Source organism: Coregonus clupeaformis, chromosome 16, assembly GCF_020615455.1.
Source record: "Coregonus clupeaformis isolate EN_2021a chromosome 16, ASM2061545v1, whole genome shotgun sequence".
Lineage (NCBI taxonomy): Eukaryota > Metazoa > Chordata > Actinopteri > Salmoniformes > Salmonidae > Coregonus > Coregonus clupeaformis.
In genome coordinates, this window is record NC_059207.1 from 46,430,719 (window position 1) to 46,449,972 (window position 19,254).

The 19,254-nt window shown below is 44.9% G+C and overlaps 1 protein-coding gene across 1 annotated transcript in view; it reads left to right on the top strand.

Moving 5' to 3' along the window:
* Positions 1–685: 685 nt before the first annotated feature.
* LOC121585008 (palmitoyltransferase ZDHHC8B-like) overlaps positions 686–19,254 on the top strand; it is a 100,198-nt gene continuing 81,629 nt past the window's right edge. Inside the window, exon 1 of the mRNA XM_041901311.1 lies at positions 686–961. Within this exon, the coding sequence (XP_041757245.1) occupies positions 858–961 (104 nt within the window). The 5' untranslated portion in view covers positions 686–857. The remainder of the gene's footprint in view (positions 962–19,254) is intronic.

A 19,254-nucleotide genomic window follows, 5' to 3' on the forward strand; every position in this document is an offset into this window, starting at 1 on the left:
CACATAAATGGAAATTAGGCGAACTATTAGAATTTTAGCAACCAGGAAATGGCAGAGAGAATTGTGCATAGTGCACCTTTAATTTTCCTTATTACTGAAGAATCCTTCCCCATGTCACTTCCAATATTGGCTGCCAAAGATCTGATGTCAGCTACAGACCCTACTGAGTAATCCCAACCCCACTTTTAGGTCGGCACAAATCATTTTTTTAAAATTTACAAGCCAATATATAATGCATATACAGTGATTTACATTGTGGCCAATGTAATGGGTGGAAGTAAAAGGCCAGCAACATTCTATATTATTTAGTGTGCCATGAAATGACACCAAATATAGATTCTATAGACCCTACTGAGTACTCCCAACCCCACTTTTACATCGGCACAAATAATAGTTTTGAAATATAAAACCAATATTGTCAACATACCAGTCTGAACATTGTATTTTTCAATAGTGGTCCTAAAATAATGTTTTTAAAAACAGATGTTTATGTTTTTCCATAAATTCCTTCTTGCAATTGCTTATAAGCACAATAAAAATCGACATTGATTAAAATGTATTATCTTTTGATTGAGTTATCCACCTTGCAATGTTTTGAAATGCGGACTTTTATTTTTGAAGGTTTCTTCATTACCATAGTAAAAGTGATATCGTTAGTGCTGCTAGCAGAATAGTAGTAGATTTCCAAGCATTTGGAGCGCTATATTTTCTGCCTGTCTATCTTTGAATCTGTGTGCGTTTAACCGTAGTAAATACAGATTGGCTGAATCGTTAAATATAGATATTGCAGACTGGATCTTTACATCTGTATGCATCTCCAATTGGAATAAATAATTGAGGAATGTGGAAATTACAGAATGCCCAACAGCGTTGGAAAGAGATTTAAACCCACCAAATACATCCCGGTATCTACTGCTGCCACTCTTCTTGTGGGATCCACCACCTTATTCTTCGTTTTTACGTAAGTTTGAATTGTTTAGTAAGTCTTATAGGCTATACTTCTGTTAATGTCTTACACATAATAAAGCGTTTCCTATTCGAATCAGTAGCATAGGTCCGATGATATGGTGGTAACCAATGACTATTGCTGTTAGAAGTTTTTGTTGTAGGGTTTTAGACAGCTTTTTCGGGTCGGACCTTTATGCTGTTATGAATGGTTTTATAAATGTGGACTGTGCACTGCATAGCCTACAGCTATTATTGATCTTCGACTCGTTTTGGTAAACAATGTGTCTTATTAGGCTGGGGGTGTCGAAGCATTCCACTCAAGCTTGAAGTAGTCTAGGAGGAAGGCACATAGCGGCTACAGGTTACTGTGTAGCCGTAGGCCGCCATACTTGCCAGCTAGTTGTCCCTTCTTTAGTTCTACAGGCACAGCAAACAAGTAACACAGCAGCGAATTGTTATATTGTTGCAACTGATAGGCTACTTTGCATATGGCTGTGTCCAATATTGATTAGAAATGCTGATTCGCCCTCGATACCTACATCCAAGTGCTTCACGTATAACGGGCAAGTGCATATGTGCGCTCTGAATATTGTAGTGGTTAGAGCTCTACCACTGCACCTTCAAAATGGAAATGTTGGTGGTTTACAGTGAGTGATGTTTTTCTGAAGGTTATGTTTTCCACCCAGATTTGTTTTGTTCTATTCTATTATATTTGTTTTATTCTATTCACACACACACACAGACACACACACACACACACACACACACATTCCTGATTGACCCTGTGATCTACATTCAAGTGCATATTTTATTGACATATAGGCTAACAATCTGATTGTAACCTTTTAAGTACAGCCTAGGCCTGCTGTGAATTTGAATCTGCACTTAGAGTCTATTTGCTTATGGAGACTGGTGGTTTGACTGAACTGGTATGATCTCATGGTTCAGCTGTCAGAGATTTGAGCACTAAATGCATCAGGGCATTGCATGAATGAATAGGCCTATAGGCTTAGGCGTCCACTGTATGATATTCATATTTAAACATACATATAAAGGAAGAGAAGCTTAGGCCTAGCCCCAGAGCGAGTGAGAGAGAGAGAGAGATATGCCGGTGGCATGTTACGACACCAACATGTATTTCTTTACCCTTGTCAGATAGGCTACTGCATCTGTTATACAGATATACACTGTAGGTGTACAGACGGGCTATTCGTTATTTTTCGATCAGAATATTTTTTATAAAGATAAGCATTATATTGTTAGATCATAGGAGTATCTCTGGTAGGCCTAAAGCACAACTGTCAGAGTCAGTTGGAGTGCCGGTGCGCACTGCCTTCATATCATAGGCCAGCAGTATAATAGGCTAATAGCCACACCACACCAAACCTTCACAAAAGTTTATAAACTTCATTACAGTAATATCAAAAATAAGTCAAGCCATTGTTTATAGGGAAAATACGAGCAGGATATTATATCGCGGCAAACACAACATTACAGTTGGAACTTAATTTAGCCAAAGAAAATGTCTCAACAGAATGAAACAAAACCGTTGCGAACTGGTTGAAAACCTTCACTAAAGTTTTTAACAGGCTATATTGTCGCAATTACCAATAAAGGCTAGTGCCTACCAAACCCAACAAATGACAGCAATAGGCTAATGATATTTATTTGACAAAAGGCCTACTTATCTAAAACTAAATACGGAGCACACAATTAAAAAGACAGATTTAACTTAATTTAGCCAGTGAAAATGTTTGAACAGAATGAAACAAAACACGATTTGCATATTTAAAGAACTGGTTTAGATTAATAAATAGACCTACAGTAATAATGATATACAGTAATAATAATGATAAAACAAAATTGCATCCTACCTGAATAGCGAGTTGCACAGTAGCCTGCATTTGGCCACTTGTGTTGGTATTAAAAACTATTCTGCTGATGTCTTCTATCATGTAAATTATGTAGAATTGCATTTACATTTTACATTTTAGTCATTTAGCAGACACTCTTATCCAGAGCGACTTACAGTTAGTGGGTGTATGCATGAAATGCGTTTATAAAACGCCCATTTCCTTCCCCAAAATGTCCCCCACTAAGAAGCACCCCCAGCTCAAAACATCTTTTGTGACTCGTGTTTTGCTAAACGGACCATGTAATAAATAAATCATAAGATGCAACATTATCTCATGTTATAATTATAATAACAGCCTTTATTCCATAACACTCTGTTCTTCTCAACACTGTTGAAAGCAGATATTTAAAAGTGAAACTGGTGCATGTAATTATTAGCAGACAACAAATAGAAAATCATCTCTCTTAAAAAAGGGGGGGGGTTCCAGTGGGCTAGATAGATGGGCCAACCATTGACCCCCAACAGATGGGTAGGGGGGTGGAATTACTGTACACATTCACTCTAACATTGGTGGGGTGCACATATGCTACACAATGCACCATAATGCTCCTCAATACACCACAACATTCCACAATGCACCACAACATTCCACAATGCACCACAACATTCCACAATGCACCACAATGCTCCTCAATGCACCACAACATTCCACAATGCACCACAACATTCCTCAATGCACCACAACATTCCACAATGCACCACAACATTCCTCAATGCACCACAATGCTCCTCAATGCACCAAAACATTCCACAATACACCATAATGCTATTCAATGCACCACAACATTCCACAATACACCACAATGCTCCTCAATGCACCACAGCATTCCACAATACACCACAACATTCCACAATGCACCACAATGCTCCTCAATGCACCACAACATTCCACAATACACCACAACATTCCACAATGCACCACAATGCTCCTCAATGCACCATAACATTCCACAATGCACCACAACATTCCACAATGCACCACAACATTCCACAATGCACCACAGCATTCCTCAATGCACCACAACATTCCACAATGCACCACAACATTCTCGAATGCACCACAACATTCTTCAAAGCACCACAACATTCCACAATGCACTACAACATTCCACAATCCACCACAACATTCCTCAATGCACCTCAACATTCCAAAATGCACCACAACATTCCTCAATACACCACAACATTCCTCAATGCGCCACAGCATTCCTCAATGCACCACAACATTCCTCGATGCACCACAACATTCCACAATGCACCACAACATTCCTCAATGCACCACAACATTACACAATGTACCACAACATTACACAATGCACCACAACATTACACAATGCACCACAATGCTCCTCAATGCACCACAACATTCCACAATGCACCACAACATTCCTCAATGCACCACAACATTCCACAATGAACCACAGCATTCCTCAATGCACCACAGCATTACACAATGCACCACAACATTACACAATGCACCACAACATTACACAATGCACCACAACATTCCTCAATGCACCACAACATTCCACAATGCACCACAACATTCCACAATGCATCACAACATTCCACAATACACCACAATGCTCCTCAATGCACCACAGCATTCCACAATACAACACACCATTCCACAATGCTCCTCAATGCACCACAGCATTCCTCAATGCACCACAACATTCCTCAATGCACCACAACATTCCACAATGCACCACAACATTCCTCAATGCACCACAACATTCCTCTATGCACCACAACATTCCACAAGCCACCACAACATTCCACAATGCACCACAACATTCCACAATGCACCACAACATTCCTCAATGCACCACAACATTCCACAATGCACCACAACATTCTACAATGCACCACAACATTCCACAATGCACCATAACATTCCACAATGCACCACAACTTTCCACAATGCACCACAACATTCCTCAATGCACCACAACATTCCACAATGCACCACAACTTTCCACAATGCACCACAACATTCCTCAATGCATCACAACATTCCACAATGCACCACAAAATTCCACAATGCACCACAATGCTCCTTGATGTACCACAACATTCCACAATGCACCACAACATTCCACAATACACCACAATGCTCCTCAATGCACCACAACATTCCACAATACACCACAATGCTCCTCAATGCACCACAACATTTCACAATACACCACAATGCTCCTCAATGCACCACAACATTTCACAATACACCACAATGCTCCTCAATGCACCACAACATTCCACAATGCACCTCAACACAACAACACACACCACAGTAGACCCAGTAGATGAAGCCACACATGTACTGTGTTTAGAGAGCTGTGAGCCAGCTACCTCTTCCAAGCCATAGAGTTAGTGAGTCATTGTGGACCAAGTGATTGCCAGCTCTCCACACTAGTGTCATATCAGGCATGGAGGAAGAGGCACTGTGTGAATAGTATGAGTGCCAGCTGAGTTCTGGCCCAGTGTTACTGTTACTGCTGTGCCTGGCTTCTCTGTCAGTGGGTTTACGGTATGTCTGTCCTTCAGGACCACAATATCATTCACTCATTCACATAAGGCTCATAATGCCATGTGACCAAGGTCCCCTGATTCTTTTACATAGGTCCAGCTTCTGGTGTTTCTACAGAAACAAGAGGTGGTATAACATTGGACTGTGTGCTGATATAAACAAACAAACACTTTGTAAAGGCTTTCCACAAGCCCTTTACCATATGCTCTATACATTTTCTACCTGCCATTGAGAAAAATGCAGAGGCTTACTGTTATCATTTGCTGTCAAGACCAATATCCCACATTTAAGAAGTGGTGAGATGGATTTCTGGAGACCATGCGGCAGTTGACCATGCGGCAGTTGTTATGGCAATAAATTATAGAAGAGGTTGCTGGTTGTGTTTAGAGCCAAAATATCTCCCAGAGATTCATGTAAGTACAGCTTGGCATGGGAGCCGGAGAAAAGTGGACAGAGAGAAATCTAATCATTTACTTCCACATCTGTTTCCTTATTTACAACAGATTCATTTAAATGAGACGCTCAGTGCAGTAGGCTTTTCCTCTTGGACCACTGTTGTTCTGATGGTATGTGCAATCAGAGGCTATGTTCGTTCCGATGTCCATACTAGCATACCACGTAGAATGCGCAATTCATTGCTTCATTCTAACCAGTATGCTAGTGTGGACATTGCAGCAAAGACTGGCTATTGTCTCATGGTTCTTTTCATGTGTATAAAGATGCATTAGGATGTCATAGAGTGGACCAGGGGTATCGTTAATCTCATATTGACTCACCCCGACATGATGGTGTGGTAGTGGTGAGGGATGGATAGATGGATTAATGCCTAACATCCAGGGCTAAGTGCTCGATGTGCCCTCTGGCAGTGGTGTTTTAAAACATTGTGGTAATCTCTTCTCTACCGCATTAATTGAACTTTTAGGAGAGTAATTAAATGTACATCCCCATTGATCTTAATCCACATCCGGACTGTGGCTACGTCCCAAATGGCCCTATTTTTTCCTACATAGTGCACTACTTTTGACTAGAACCCTATAGGCCCTGGTCAAAAGTAGTGCACTAGGGAATAGGGTGTAATTTGGGACACCGATTGTGTGTGATTAGGCAGCTGCTGCTGCCTCTCTCTTTATTTGGTGGTTTTGTAAACACTGATGCTGTTTTATTCATTGGTGCCTTTCAGTACTGTGTATTCGATACTATTAGAGCCTAGTCATCCTCCAATCCCCACTTCCCTTTGTTAATGTGTTTGATTGTAGGGCTCTGTGGATTTGATGTTAGTTTAATAATTTGTTAATCTGCATTGTTTGTTTTGATATGGGTGAAGTGATATCAGAAGCGTTTTTTTGATATGGTGGATATAAATCTGATTAGGTTATGTCATTAAGGTTGTCTTCTGGTTTGCTAAATCACTATGATCATGGTCGATTCGAATGTTTCATCCTCTATATTAGGATATCAGTAGAGTTAAGATTTCTCTCTCTCTCTCTGAATTTCAATTTAAGGGCTTTATTGGCATGGGAAACGTATGTTAACATTGCCAAAGCAAGTGAAGTAGATAGCAAACAAAAGTGAAACAAACAATAAATATTAACAGTAAACATTACACTCAGAAGTTCCAAAAGAATAAAGACATTTCAAATGTCATATTATGTCTCTCTCTCTCTCACGGTGTGATGAGGTGGTGTTGAAGGAGTCAGGCGCAGGAGGGTAAATCACAGAATGACAGGCTTTAATCCACAAAATACAGGTTTACGCAGAAATGCGTCAAACACACTCCTGGGCACAAAACAGGCGCACTGGAAACACTCCCGTCGATACACGCTTCACTAACCTCCACAATAAACAATCACCCACACAGACAAGGAAGCAGAGGGAACACTTATACAATGACTAATGAGGGAATAAGGACCAGGTGTGTGTGATTGAAGTCAAGACAAATGGAGTGATGATAAATGGATCGGCAGTAGCTAGTAAGCCGGTGACGCCGAATGCCGAAACCTGCCCGAACAAGGAGGGGAGGCACCCTCGGCGGAAGTCGTGACACACGGTTTTCGATGTCGGTTTTGATTAAAAAAAATTACACTAAATGCACTATGCATTATGTGGGTTGAATGCTGTAACACAGAATAAACAATTAATAAAAGTCCCATGATGATAGTGACTTCCCATTACTGCTTATCACTTATTAACCATAGTTTATTCACATTCCTTTACTTTAATAAAATATTTTTGTTGTTGTGTATATTACATTTTGTTTTATTTGACGACTTTATTATTTAATTCCGAGTCATCATCGCATCTCTATAGAGCTGCTGCCTATGCTGTCTGACAAAATCACAATTTTGTAGTTCTACAAATTATATAAGGCATACTTGCTGCTGAAAACCAACTATCAATCACTTAGATAATGTATTTTCAGGAAGAGATACCTAGCGAAGCAACAGCTGATCACTATATCACCTCACGATTGCTCATTCTTCTCTCTTCCGTAGCAGGCGTAAAATAAATACAGACCGGACAAATAGATGCGCAATGGATTATGGTCATTGTAGTTAATTACCATGTTTTATGCGTTACCACACGTGTCAAACTCATTCCACAGAGGGCCTAGTGTCTGCGGGTTTTCACTCCTCCCTAGTATTTGATTGATTAATTAAGGTCAGTAATTAGTAAAGAACTCCCCTCACCTGATTGTCTAGGTCTTAATTGAAAGGAAAAACCAAAAACCTGCAGACACTAGGCCCTCCATGGAATGAGTTTGACACCCCTGCGTTAAACTATGTAGAATATTGGGTTGTTGGAAACGACAAATCCCTACTACATCGCACAGTTCAGGCTGGAGTTTATTTATCTCTAGAGAAACTGTGCGATGTGTGCATTGAGTTCACAGAAAGAAAGTAAAAACGAACGTAAGGGAATTCAAATAATTGACGTCGGTCAATTAGTTGTTTAAATACCAAAAACAACACATTTTGGTTTATCGCTCAGCACTACTAAGGGGGATAGGATAGGGAACGCTTTAGTCTTCTGTGTCATATAGAGGATAGATGCTGATTATCTCACTGAAAACAGCAAGACCAAAATAGGCATTCACAGCCTAAAGTGATTCATAAAATAACTTCACAACTGTCTGTTCGCTGGTTTGGGGAGATAAATGGAGCTTTTGGTATTACCGTGGATAAGGCCTTTAGCAGGACTGGTTATGTTTATTTTTATTTTTACGAGCAGCACCTTAGGTCAGGGAGAGATATTGTAGATTAATTAATTGTGCTGGGTTGTTCTGGTCTCACTCTCAAAGGGCTCCTTACAGTTACAGTATTACAGCAAGAACAAGGAAGGAATGACCCACACGTTGATATGAAAGGAATGTTGGTTTTATTGTGGATGTATTTCTACTCCCCTTCAATAAAATGGAAAATGATTGTTTTAATTGTATGTACTGCATTATTTATCATGAGTGTAGGCTCCCTTGTGGATGTTATGACTGCATGGTAATTTATTTGAGACTTCAACCCCACTCTTTTACACTACACTATTTCTTTCTATTACAGTTTATTTTTCACCAGGAACGTGTGAACATGTCTGTAGGCTACAACGTGTCTGTACTTTGAAAGGAAAAGTCTCTAGTTGCTTGATGACTTAGGGACCAAACCCAAACCCAAAACTTGAAACGAAATATATGTTTTAATTAATCATGAAACCAAATGATATAATGTTGAACATAATGGATCCTCTCGCATACAGTAAGATAGGATGAATTGTAATTCCTCATTATCAGATGTCTTGGGGCTGAATACACTCATCCGATTTGCCAGCTACACAGAAAACGTAGAGTTCCATTCTAGGTAAAGGTTTACATAACCCCTATATCACTGACCGTTTCCCTCCCCAATCTATCTAGGTCTGTTCTGTTTCCACTTTCCCATGTTATGTATGAGTAATGTATGGTTTAATACTATGTATGGGTTACACTGACATACACTTGCCATGTATGGGTAATGTATGGTTTAATGCTATGTATGAGTAATGTATGGTTTAATGCTATGTATGGGTTACACTGACATATACTTGCTATGTATGGGTTGTGTATGGTCTCCACTGTCCACTCAACTGGAGCTCCGCTCATCCATACTTCTTCATAATTGAGGGATTCAATAAAACTCAAAAGGATGACGGTGGTATCTTGAGTCTCAGATTCAACTGCTGGCATTTTATTATAGTTTTGAACAAAGTTACAATGAGGTAGGCCTGTAACTTAATTTCATGTGTAGTGCCTTCAAAAAGTATTCACACTGCTTGACACATTTTGTTGTGTTACAGCCTGAATTTAGAATTTATTACGTTTAGGTTTTTTGGTCACTGGCCTACACAGAATACCCCATAATGTCAAAGTGGAATCATGTTTTTCTAAATGTTTACAAATTTATTAAAAATTAAAAGTTGAAACGTCTTCAGTCAATAAATATTCAACACTTTCTTATGGCAAGCCTAAATAAGTTAAGGAGTAAAAATGTGCTTAACAAGTCACATAATACATTGCATGGACTCAATCTGTGTGCAATAATAGTGTTTAACAGGATTTTTGAATGACTCCTGGTACCCCACACACAATTATCTGTAAGGTCCCTCAGTCGAGCAGTGAATTTAAAACACAAATTCAACCACAAGGACCACAGAGGTTTTCCAATGCTTTGCAAAGAAGGGCACCTATTGGTAGATGAAAAAAAATTAAGACATTGAATATCCTTTTCAATATGGTGAAGTTATTAATCACACTTTGGATGGTGTATCAATACACCCAGTCACTACAAAAATACAGGCGTCCTTTCTAACTTGGTTGCCGGAGTGGAAGGAAATGGTGACTTTAAAACAGTTACAGAGTTTAATGGCTGTGATAGGAGAAAAACTGAGGATGGATCAACAGCATTGTAGTTACTCCACAATACTAACCTAATTGACAGAGTGAAAAGAAGGAAGCTTGCACAGAATAAATAATATTCCAAAACATGCATCCTGTTTGCAACAAGGCACTAAAGTAATACTGCAAAACAATTTTCCTGAATACAGAAGTGTTATGTTTTGGGCAAATCCAATACAACATATTACTGAGTACCACTCTCCTTATTTCCAAGCATAGTGGTAGCTGCATCATGTTATGGGTATGCTTGTAATAGTTAAGGACTGGGGGAGTTTTTCAGGATAAAAAATAAACAGAATGGTGCTAAGTACAGGCGAATCATAGAGGAAAACCTGGTTCAGTCTGCTTTCCACCAGAGATGAATTCACCTTTCAGCAGGACAATACCCTAAAACACAAGGCCAAATCTACACTGGAGTTGCTTACCAAGAAGATAGTGCATGTTCCAGAGTGGCTGAGTTAGAGTTTTGACTTAAATCTGCTTGAGAATCTATGGCAAGACCTGAACATACAGTGCCTTGCAAAAGTATTCATTCCCCTTGGGGTTTTTCCTATTTTGTTGCATTACAACCTGTAATTTAAATGGATTTTTATTTGGATTTCATGTAATGGACATACACAAAATAGTCCAAATTGGTGAAGTGAAATGAAAAAAATAACTTGTTTCAAAAAATTATACAAAATAAATAACAGAAAGAGTGGTGCATGCATATGTATTCACCCCCTTTGCATGAAGCCCCTAAATAAGATCTGGTGCAACCAATTACCTTCAGAAGTCACATAATTAGTTAAATAAAGTCCACCTGTGTGCAATCTAAGTGTCACATGATCTGTCACATGATCTCAGTATATATACACCTGTTCTGAAAGGCCCCAGAGTCTGCAACACCACTAAGCAAGGGGCACCACCAAGCAAGCGGCACCATGAAGACCAAGGAGCTCTCCAAACAGGTCAGGGACAAAGTTGTGGAGAAGTACAGATCAGGGTTGGGTTATAAAAAAATATCAGAAACTTTGAACATCCCACGGAGCACCATTAAATCCATTATTAAAAAATGGAAAGAATGTGGCACCACAACAAACCTGCCAAGAGAGGGCCGCCCACCAAAACTCACGGACCAGGCAAGGAGGGCATTAATCAGAGAGGCAACAAAGAGACCAAAGATAACCCTGAAGGAGCTGCAAAGTTCCACAGCAGAGATTGGAGTATCTGTCCATAGGACCACTGTCACGTTCGTTTAATGACGGGACAGACCAAGGTGCAGCGTGATATACGTACATGTTTATTCAACTAAATAAACACACGACAAAACAATAAACGAAACGTGAAGTCCTAAGGTAGATACAACAAACCTTAACCGGAACAAGATCCCACAACTCAATAGTGCCAATAGGCTGCCTAAGTATGGAACCCAATCAGAGACAACGAGCGACAGCTGCCTCTGATTGGGAACCACACTGGCAAACATAGAACTAAACATACTAGATCCCACATAGAAAATACTACATAACAAAGAATATACACACCCTGACTCAACATATACGAGTCCCCTGAGTCAGGGCGTGACAGTACCCCCCCCAAAAGGTGCGGACTCCGACCGCACAACATAAACATAACAGGGTAGGGGCCGGGTGGGCATTCCGCCTCGGAGGCGGATCCGGCTCGGGGCGTGACGATCTCTCACTCTCCGCCTCCCTGTTGCACCCCTGGTCTGGTCTGGACCTCGGCGCGCTGCTTCCCCTCTCCTTCCTCCCACGAGATGCCAGGCCCTGTCTGGACCCTGGTGTGGGAGACCCCGAACCTGGAGAGGGGCTGACGTCATGGTCTGGACTGGAGCCGCTGACCGGAGCTGGACTAGGCACCGGTGGAGCGGACTGCTCTGGCTCCGGAGTGGAGCCGCTGACTGGAGCTGGATCAGGCACCGGTGGAGCGGACTGCTCTGGCTCCGGAGTGGAGCCGCTGACCGGAGCTGGATCAGGCACCGGTGGAGCGGACTGCTCTGGCTCCGGAGTGGAGCAGCTGACCGGAGCTGGATCAGGCACCGGTGGAGCGGACTGCTCTGGCTCGAGTGGAACAGCTGACCGGAACTGGATCAGGCACCGGTGGAGCGGACTGCTCTGGCTCCGGAGTGGAGCAGCTGACCGGAGCTGGATCAGGCACCGGTGGAGCGGACTGCTCTGGCTCCGGAGTGGAACAGCTGACCGGAACTGGATCAGGCACCGGTGGAACGGGCACGGGCCGTGCCAGACTGGACAAACGCACCACTGGTCTGGTGCGAGGAGCAGGCACGGGCCGGACCGGACTAGGAACACGCACCACTGGCTTGGTGCGAGGGGCAGGAACGGGCAAGGCCAGACTGGCGACGCGCACCACTGGCTTGGTGCGAGGAGCAGGAACAGGCCGGGCCGGGCTGGCGACGTGCACCACTGACTTGGTGCGAGGAGCAGGAACAGGCCGGGCCGAGCTGGCGACGCGCACCACTGGCTTGGTGCGAGGAGCAGGAACAGGCCGGGCCGGGCTGGCGACGCGCACCACTGGCTTGGTGCGAGGAGCAGGAACAGGCCGGGCCGGGCCGGGCTGGCGACGCGCACCACTGGCTTGGTGCGAGGAGCAGGAACAGGCCGGGCTGGCGACGCGCACCACTGGCTTGGTGCGAGGAGCAGGAACAGGCCGGGCCAGGCTGGCGACGCGCACCACTGGCTTGGTGCGAGGAGCAGGAACAGGCCGGGTCGGGCTGGCGACGCGCACCACTGGCTTGGTGCGAGGAGCAGGAACAGGCCGGGTCGGGCTGGCGACACGCACCACTGGCTTGGTGCGAGGAGCAGGAACATGCCGGGCCGGACTGTGAAGGCGGACTGGAGGTCTGGAGCGGAGAGCTGGCACAACCCGTCCTGGCTGGCTGCCCACTTTCGCACTACACGTGCGGGGCGCTGGCACAGGACACACTGGGCTGTGCACGCGCACTGGCGATACAGTTCGTAGAACTGGCGCAGGATATGCGGGACCGAGGAGGCGTACTGGAGACCAGGAGCGTTGAGCCGGCACACCCCGTCCTGGCTGGATGCCCATCTTCGCAAGGCACGTGCGTGGTGCAAGCACAGGACGTACAGGACTGTGCCGGCGCACTGGCGACACAGTACGTAGCTCCGCATAACACGGAGCTTGCCCAGTCATACACCTCTTCGCGTGAGTACGGGGAGTTGGCTCTGCTCTAACCCTAGGCTCCGCCAACCACCCCGTGTGCCCCCCAAATTTTTTTTATTGGGGCTGCTTCTCGGGCTTCCTCCTCGACCGGCCTCCTCCGTGTTGTCGTTGCTCCTCTCCTGCCTGGGCATCTACCTTAGCCCATGGTCCTTTCCCCGCAAATATCTCCTCCCATGACCACAAATTGGCCACCTGTGACATGGCCATCCGCTCCGCCAGGACACGCTGCTTGGTCCTCGTTTGGTGGGATCTTCTGTCACGTTCGTTTAATGACGGGACAGACCAAGGCGCAGCGTGATATACGTACATGTTTATTCAACTAAATAAACACACGACAAAACAATAAACGAAACGTGAAGTCCTAAGGTAGATACAAAAACCTTAACCGGAACAAGATCCCACAACTCAATAGTGCCAATAGGCTGCCTAAGTATGGTCCCCAATCACAGACAACGAGCGACAGCTGCCTCTGATTGGGAACCACACCGGCAAACATAGAACTAAACATACTAGATCCCACATAGAAAATACTACATAACAAAGAATATACACACCCTGACTCAACATATACGAGTCCCCTGAGTCAGGGCGTGACAACCACTTTAAGCCGTACACTCCACAGAGCTGGGCTTTACAGAAGAGTGGCCAGAAAAAAGCCATTGCTTAAAGAAAAAAATAAGCAAACACGTTTGGTGTTCGCCAAAAGGCATGTGGGAGACTCCCCAAGCATATGGAAGAAGGTACTCTGGTCAGATGAGACTAAAATTGAGGTTTTTGGCCATCAAGGAAAATGCTATGTCTGGCGCAAACCCAACACCTCTCATCACCCGAGAACACCATCGCTGTGGGGATGTTTTTCATCGGCAGGCACTGGGAAACTGGTCAGAATTGAAGGAATGATGGATGGCGCTAAATACAGGGAAATTCTTGAGGGAAACCTGTTTCAGTCTTCCAGAGATTTGAGACTGGGACGGAGGTTCACCTTCCAGCAGGACAATGACCCTAAGCATACTGCTAAAGCAACACTCGAGTGGTTTAAGGGGAAACATTTAAATGTCTTGGAATGGCCTAGTCAAAGCCCAGACCTCAATCCAATTGAGAATCTGTGGTATGACTTAAAGATTGCTGTACACCAGCGGAACCCATCCACCTTGAAGGAGCTGGAGCAGTTTTGCCATGAAGAATGGGCAAAAATCCCAGTTGCTAGATGTGCCAAGCTTATAGAGACGTACCCCAAGAGACTTGCAGCTGTAATTGAATAGTTATGCACGCTCAAGGTTTCTGTTTTTTTGTCTCATTTCTTGTTTGTTTCACAAGAAAAAATATTTTGCATCTTCAAAGTGGTAGGCATGTTGTGTAAATCAAATGACACAAAACCCCAACAAATCCATTTTAATTCCAGGTTCTAAGGCATCAAAATAGGAAAAATACCAAGGGGGTGAATACTTTCGCAAGCCACTGTAGTTGTCTAGCAATGATCAACAACCAATTTGACAGAGCTTGAAAAATTGTGAAAATAATAATGGGCAAATGTTGCACAATCCAGGTGTGGAAAGCTTAGAGACTTACCCAGAAAGACTCATAGCTGTAATCGCTACCAAAGGTGATTCTAACATGTATTGACTCAGGGGGTTGAATACTTATCTAATCAAGATACTGTATATTAGCGGGTTTTTTTCTCGTTTTTCTTCCACTTTGACATGACAGATTATTGTGTGTAGATCACTAACAAACAATTACTATTCAATCCATTTTAATCCCACTTTGTAACAGAACAAGTAAAGGGCTGTGAATACTTTCTGAAGACACTGTTTATTTTATTTGATACCATCTAGGGTACATTATTGTGCACTGTGTTGTTTTGTTTTGGTCTGTAGAGAAACTGACAAACACAAAGAAAACTGAAAACCTTCCACTGAAGATGAAGGTAGAGAAATGGCACGACTACAACAAAACACCAAATACTTATTTCAAACAATAGACAGTGTGGTGACTCACTCTCTGTCTCTCCGATGGGGGTTTACACATTCACACTCCAAGATGGATTCTGGCTTTCATTGCTCCTATATTTTTTGCCGCAGGCTACGTGACAGTAATGAGATCAAATATATATTTCAGGCCAGAAGTTTTGATATAATAAAAAGGCACGCTCACCAAGGGAATCCCAAATGACTCTGTTAACATTTATAGTAACCCATAATGGAGTTATCCCCCAGCCTCCCCCTCTCTCTTCCTGCCTCACCTAAAGGCATAAGCATGCTTCAGTTCGGCTGGCGGCTTAGGCGAACCGAACGAGTGTGCTCCCATACGCCCTTAAAATACATTCGCTTGAAAAATGAGAAAAAGACGGGAATAGTACTGTTTGTCCATTTAGAGATATTAATACTGTAAGAATTAATCTAAGATAACTCAAGAAATCTGTTATAGATTTTGACGTTTTTGCCGAGCAGATCTTAGTCGCACAATTTTACATCTAACTAATATTTAACAGTATTTCTAAATGAAAACATTTGCATGAAAACGATTTGTCTCTCGTTGAATGACAACATAGACTTTACTGAAGAATCCCTACTGTTGACCAATCACAGACGAAGGGGTGTAGACTTCGGCTACCGACTTTTTTTTGTGTGCCCGAACAACCGAAAAAACCCTTACCGAAGTCTAAAACAGAAAAAAAAACGTCACAAAATGTCTTCATAATATATGCACAAACTCTTCCGAACTGTTTCGGCTGGGAAGCATGCGGACGCCTTTACATCCTCTTACAGGGAGGGTAATATTCCATTCATTATCTGCCATGGCAGGGTACAGCTATAAATCAGATCCCTTTCCTCTCCTTCATAACCATGGCTTGTCCAGCTGTCGATTGCCCTCAGATAAATGTGTTGGACTAGCCTTCTTCATACCGCATCACTGGACCCAACCAGCCACATGGACAAGCATGCCTTCCGTATTCACCCTACATTGGTATTGACGAGTGAATGAGGCGGGCAAATAAAAGCCTGGTTCATCTAATCTGATTCCATCCTAGCCTCCTGTCACTGCCTGACAATTACGTTAAGATCATGCTTCCCTGGTCGTGTCTGGCATCCTGAGTGAACAAAGCAGCCCCCTCCTGCCTGGCAAACCACAGCCTCATGCCAATGCACAGCCTGCCCTCCACAACAATAACCACGGCCATGCACAGGTTGTTATTAAAATGAGTGCAATTTATAATTCATATTAGCTGTGGCAGTCAGGCCTTTGAAATGGACTGTGTATGTGGTTGGCTGTGTGTAAGGGGGTGTAATGAGAGATATGGTTCTGTAATCCTGTCACGATGTTCGAAAGGGTGTGGTGTGGAATCAGGCGCAGAAGCAGAGAGACAGTCCAACAAGGCTTTACTGGAGAGTGCAAAATAATCCAAAAACAGCCAGAGGCCAAAAGACGCACACAGGCGTCCAAACACGAGCGCACAAACACAGGGCGCAAAACTCTCCTCAACCGAGGAGGAAGCTAATAGCAAATGGCGTGCCGAAACACGGGACACGCATAAACACCTGACACAAAACAATTACACACAACACTACACTAAACACAAGGAAACTAAATAGGGTGCTTAATGAGACATAACACAAGACAGGTGTGGCTAACAGACAAAACTAATCAAACAGGAAACATGGAGCGGTGGCAGCTAGTACTCCGGAGACGACGACCGGCGAAACCCGCCCGAACAAGGAGGAGGAGCTGCCTCGGCCGAAACCGTGACAGTACCCCCCCCTTGACGCGCGGCTCCAGCCGCGCGCCGCCTCCGGCCTCGGGGACGCCCAGGAGGACGCGGAGCAGGGCGCGTAGGATGACCACGATGAAATTCGGTCATCAGGGACGGATCCAGAATGTCCCTCCTCGGCACCCAGCACCGCTCCTCCGGACCGTACCCCTCCCACTCCACGAGATATTGGAGATCCCCCATCCGGCGTCTCGAATCCAGGATGGTCCGAACAGTGTACGCGGGAGCCCCCTCGATCTCCAACGGGGCGGAGGAGTCTCCTCAATCTCGAAGTCCTGGAGTGGACCAGCTACCACCGGCCTGAGGAGAGACACATGGAATGAGGGGTTAATATTCTTGTAATCAATAGGTAGTTCTAACCTGTAACACACCTCATTCAATCTCCTCAGGACTTTAAAAGGCCCCACAAACCGCTGACCCAGCTTCCCGGCAGGGCAGGCGGAGGGGTAGGTTTCTGGTTGAGAGCCAGACTCGATCTCCAGGTGCGTACACTGGCCCCTCACTGCGGTGTAGGTCGGCGCTCGTCTTCTGTCGACGTATGGCACGCTGCAGATGGACGTGAGCAGCGTTCCACGTCTCCTCCGAGCGCCATACCCACTCATCCACAGCGGGGGCCTCGATCTGGCTCTCATGCCACGGTGCCAGAACCGGCTGGTACCCTAATACACACTGAAAAGGGGTTAGTCTAGTGGAGGAGTGGCGGAGAGAGTTCTGTGCCATCTCGGCCCAGGGCACATATCTCGCCCACTCCTCCGGCCGGCCCTGACAATATGACCTCAGAAACCTACCCACATCCTGGTTAACTCTTTCAACCTGCCCATTACTTTCCGGGTGGTAACCCGAGGTAAAGGCTCACCGAGACCCCCAAACGTTCCATAAATGCTCTCCAGACTCTGGAGGTAAACTGGGGGCCTCGATCGGACACTATATCCTCGGGTACCCGTAATGCCGGAAGACGTGCGTGAATAGAGCCTCAGCGGTCTGTAGGGCAGTAGGAAGACCCGGCATGGGAAGGAGACGACAGGCCTTAGAGAACCGATCCACAACGACCAGGATGGTGGTATTCCCCTGTGAGGAGGGAAGATCGGTAACAAAGTCCACCGATAGGTGAGACCAGGGTCGTCGTGGAACGGGCAGGGGCTGTAATTTACCCCTGGGCAAGTGTCTGGGTGCCTTACACTGGGCACACACTGAGCAGGAGGAGACATAAACCCTCACATCCCTGGCTAACGTTGGCCACCAGTACTTCGTACTAAGGCAGTGCACTGTCCGACCAATACCCGGATGTCCAGAGGAGGGAGACGTGTGAGCCCAATAAATCAACCGATCCCGGACCTCGAGCGGGACGTACGTCCGACCTACCGGACACTGTGGAGGACTAGGGTCGTGCACGTAACGCCCGCTCGATCTCCGCATCGACCTCCCACACCACCGGTGCCACCAGACAAGACTCCGGTAGTATGGGAATGGACTCCACGCACCTCTCCTCCGCGTCATACCGGCGGGACAGAGCATCTGCCTTCCCGTTCTGGGACCCAGGGATGTAAGTGATCTTAAACACAAACCGGGCGAGAAACATAGTCCATCGAGCCTGGCGAGGATTCAGTCTCCTAGCTGCCCGAATGTATTCCAGGTTACGGTGATCGGTCAGAATGAGAAAAGGGTGCTGAGCCCCTCAAGCCAATGCCTCCACACCTTTAGGGCCTGTACTACGGCTAACAGCTCCCTGTCCCCCACGTCATAATTCCGCTCCGCCGGACTGAGCTTCTTAGAATAAAAAGCACAGGGGCGGAGCTTAGGTGGTGTACCCGAGCGTTGAGATAGAACGGCCCCAATACCGGCCTCAGACGCGTCCACCTCCACTTGGAAAGGTAAAGTGGGATCCGGGTGTGCCAACACCGGAGCCGAGGTAAACAGGTCCTTCAGTCTCCCAAAGCCCTGTCCGCCTCAGCCGACCACTGCAAGCGCAC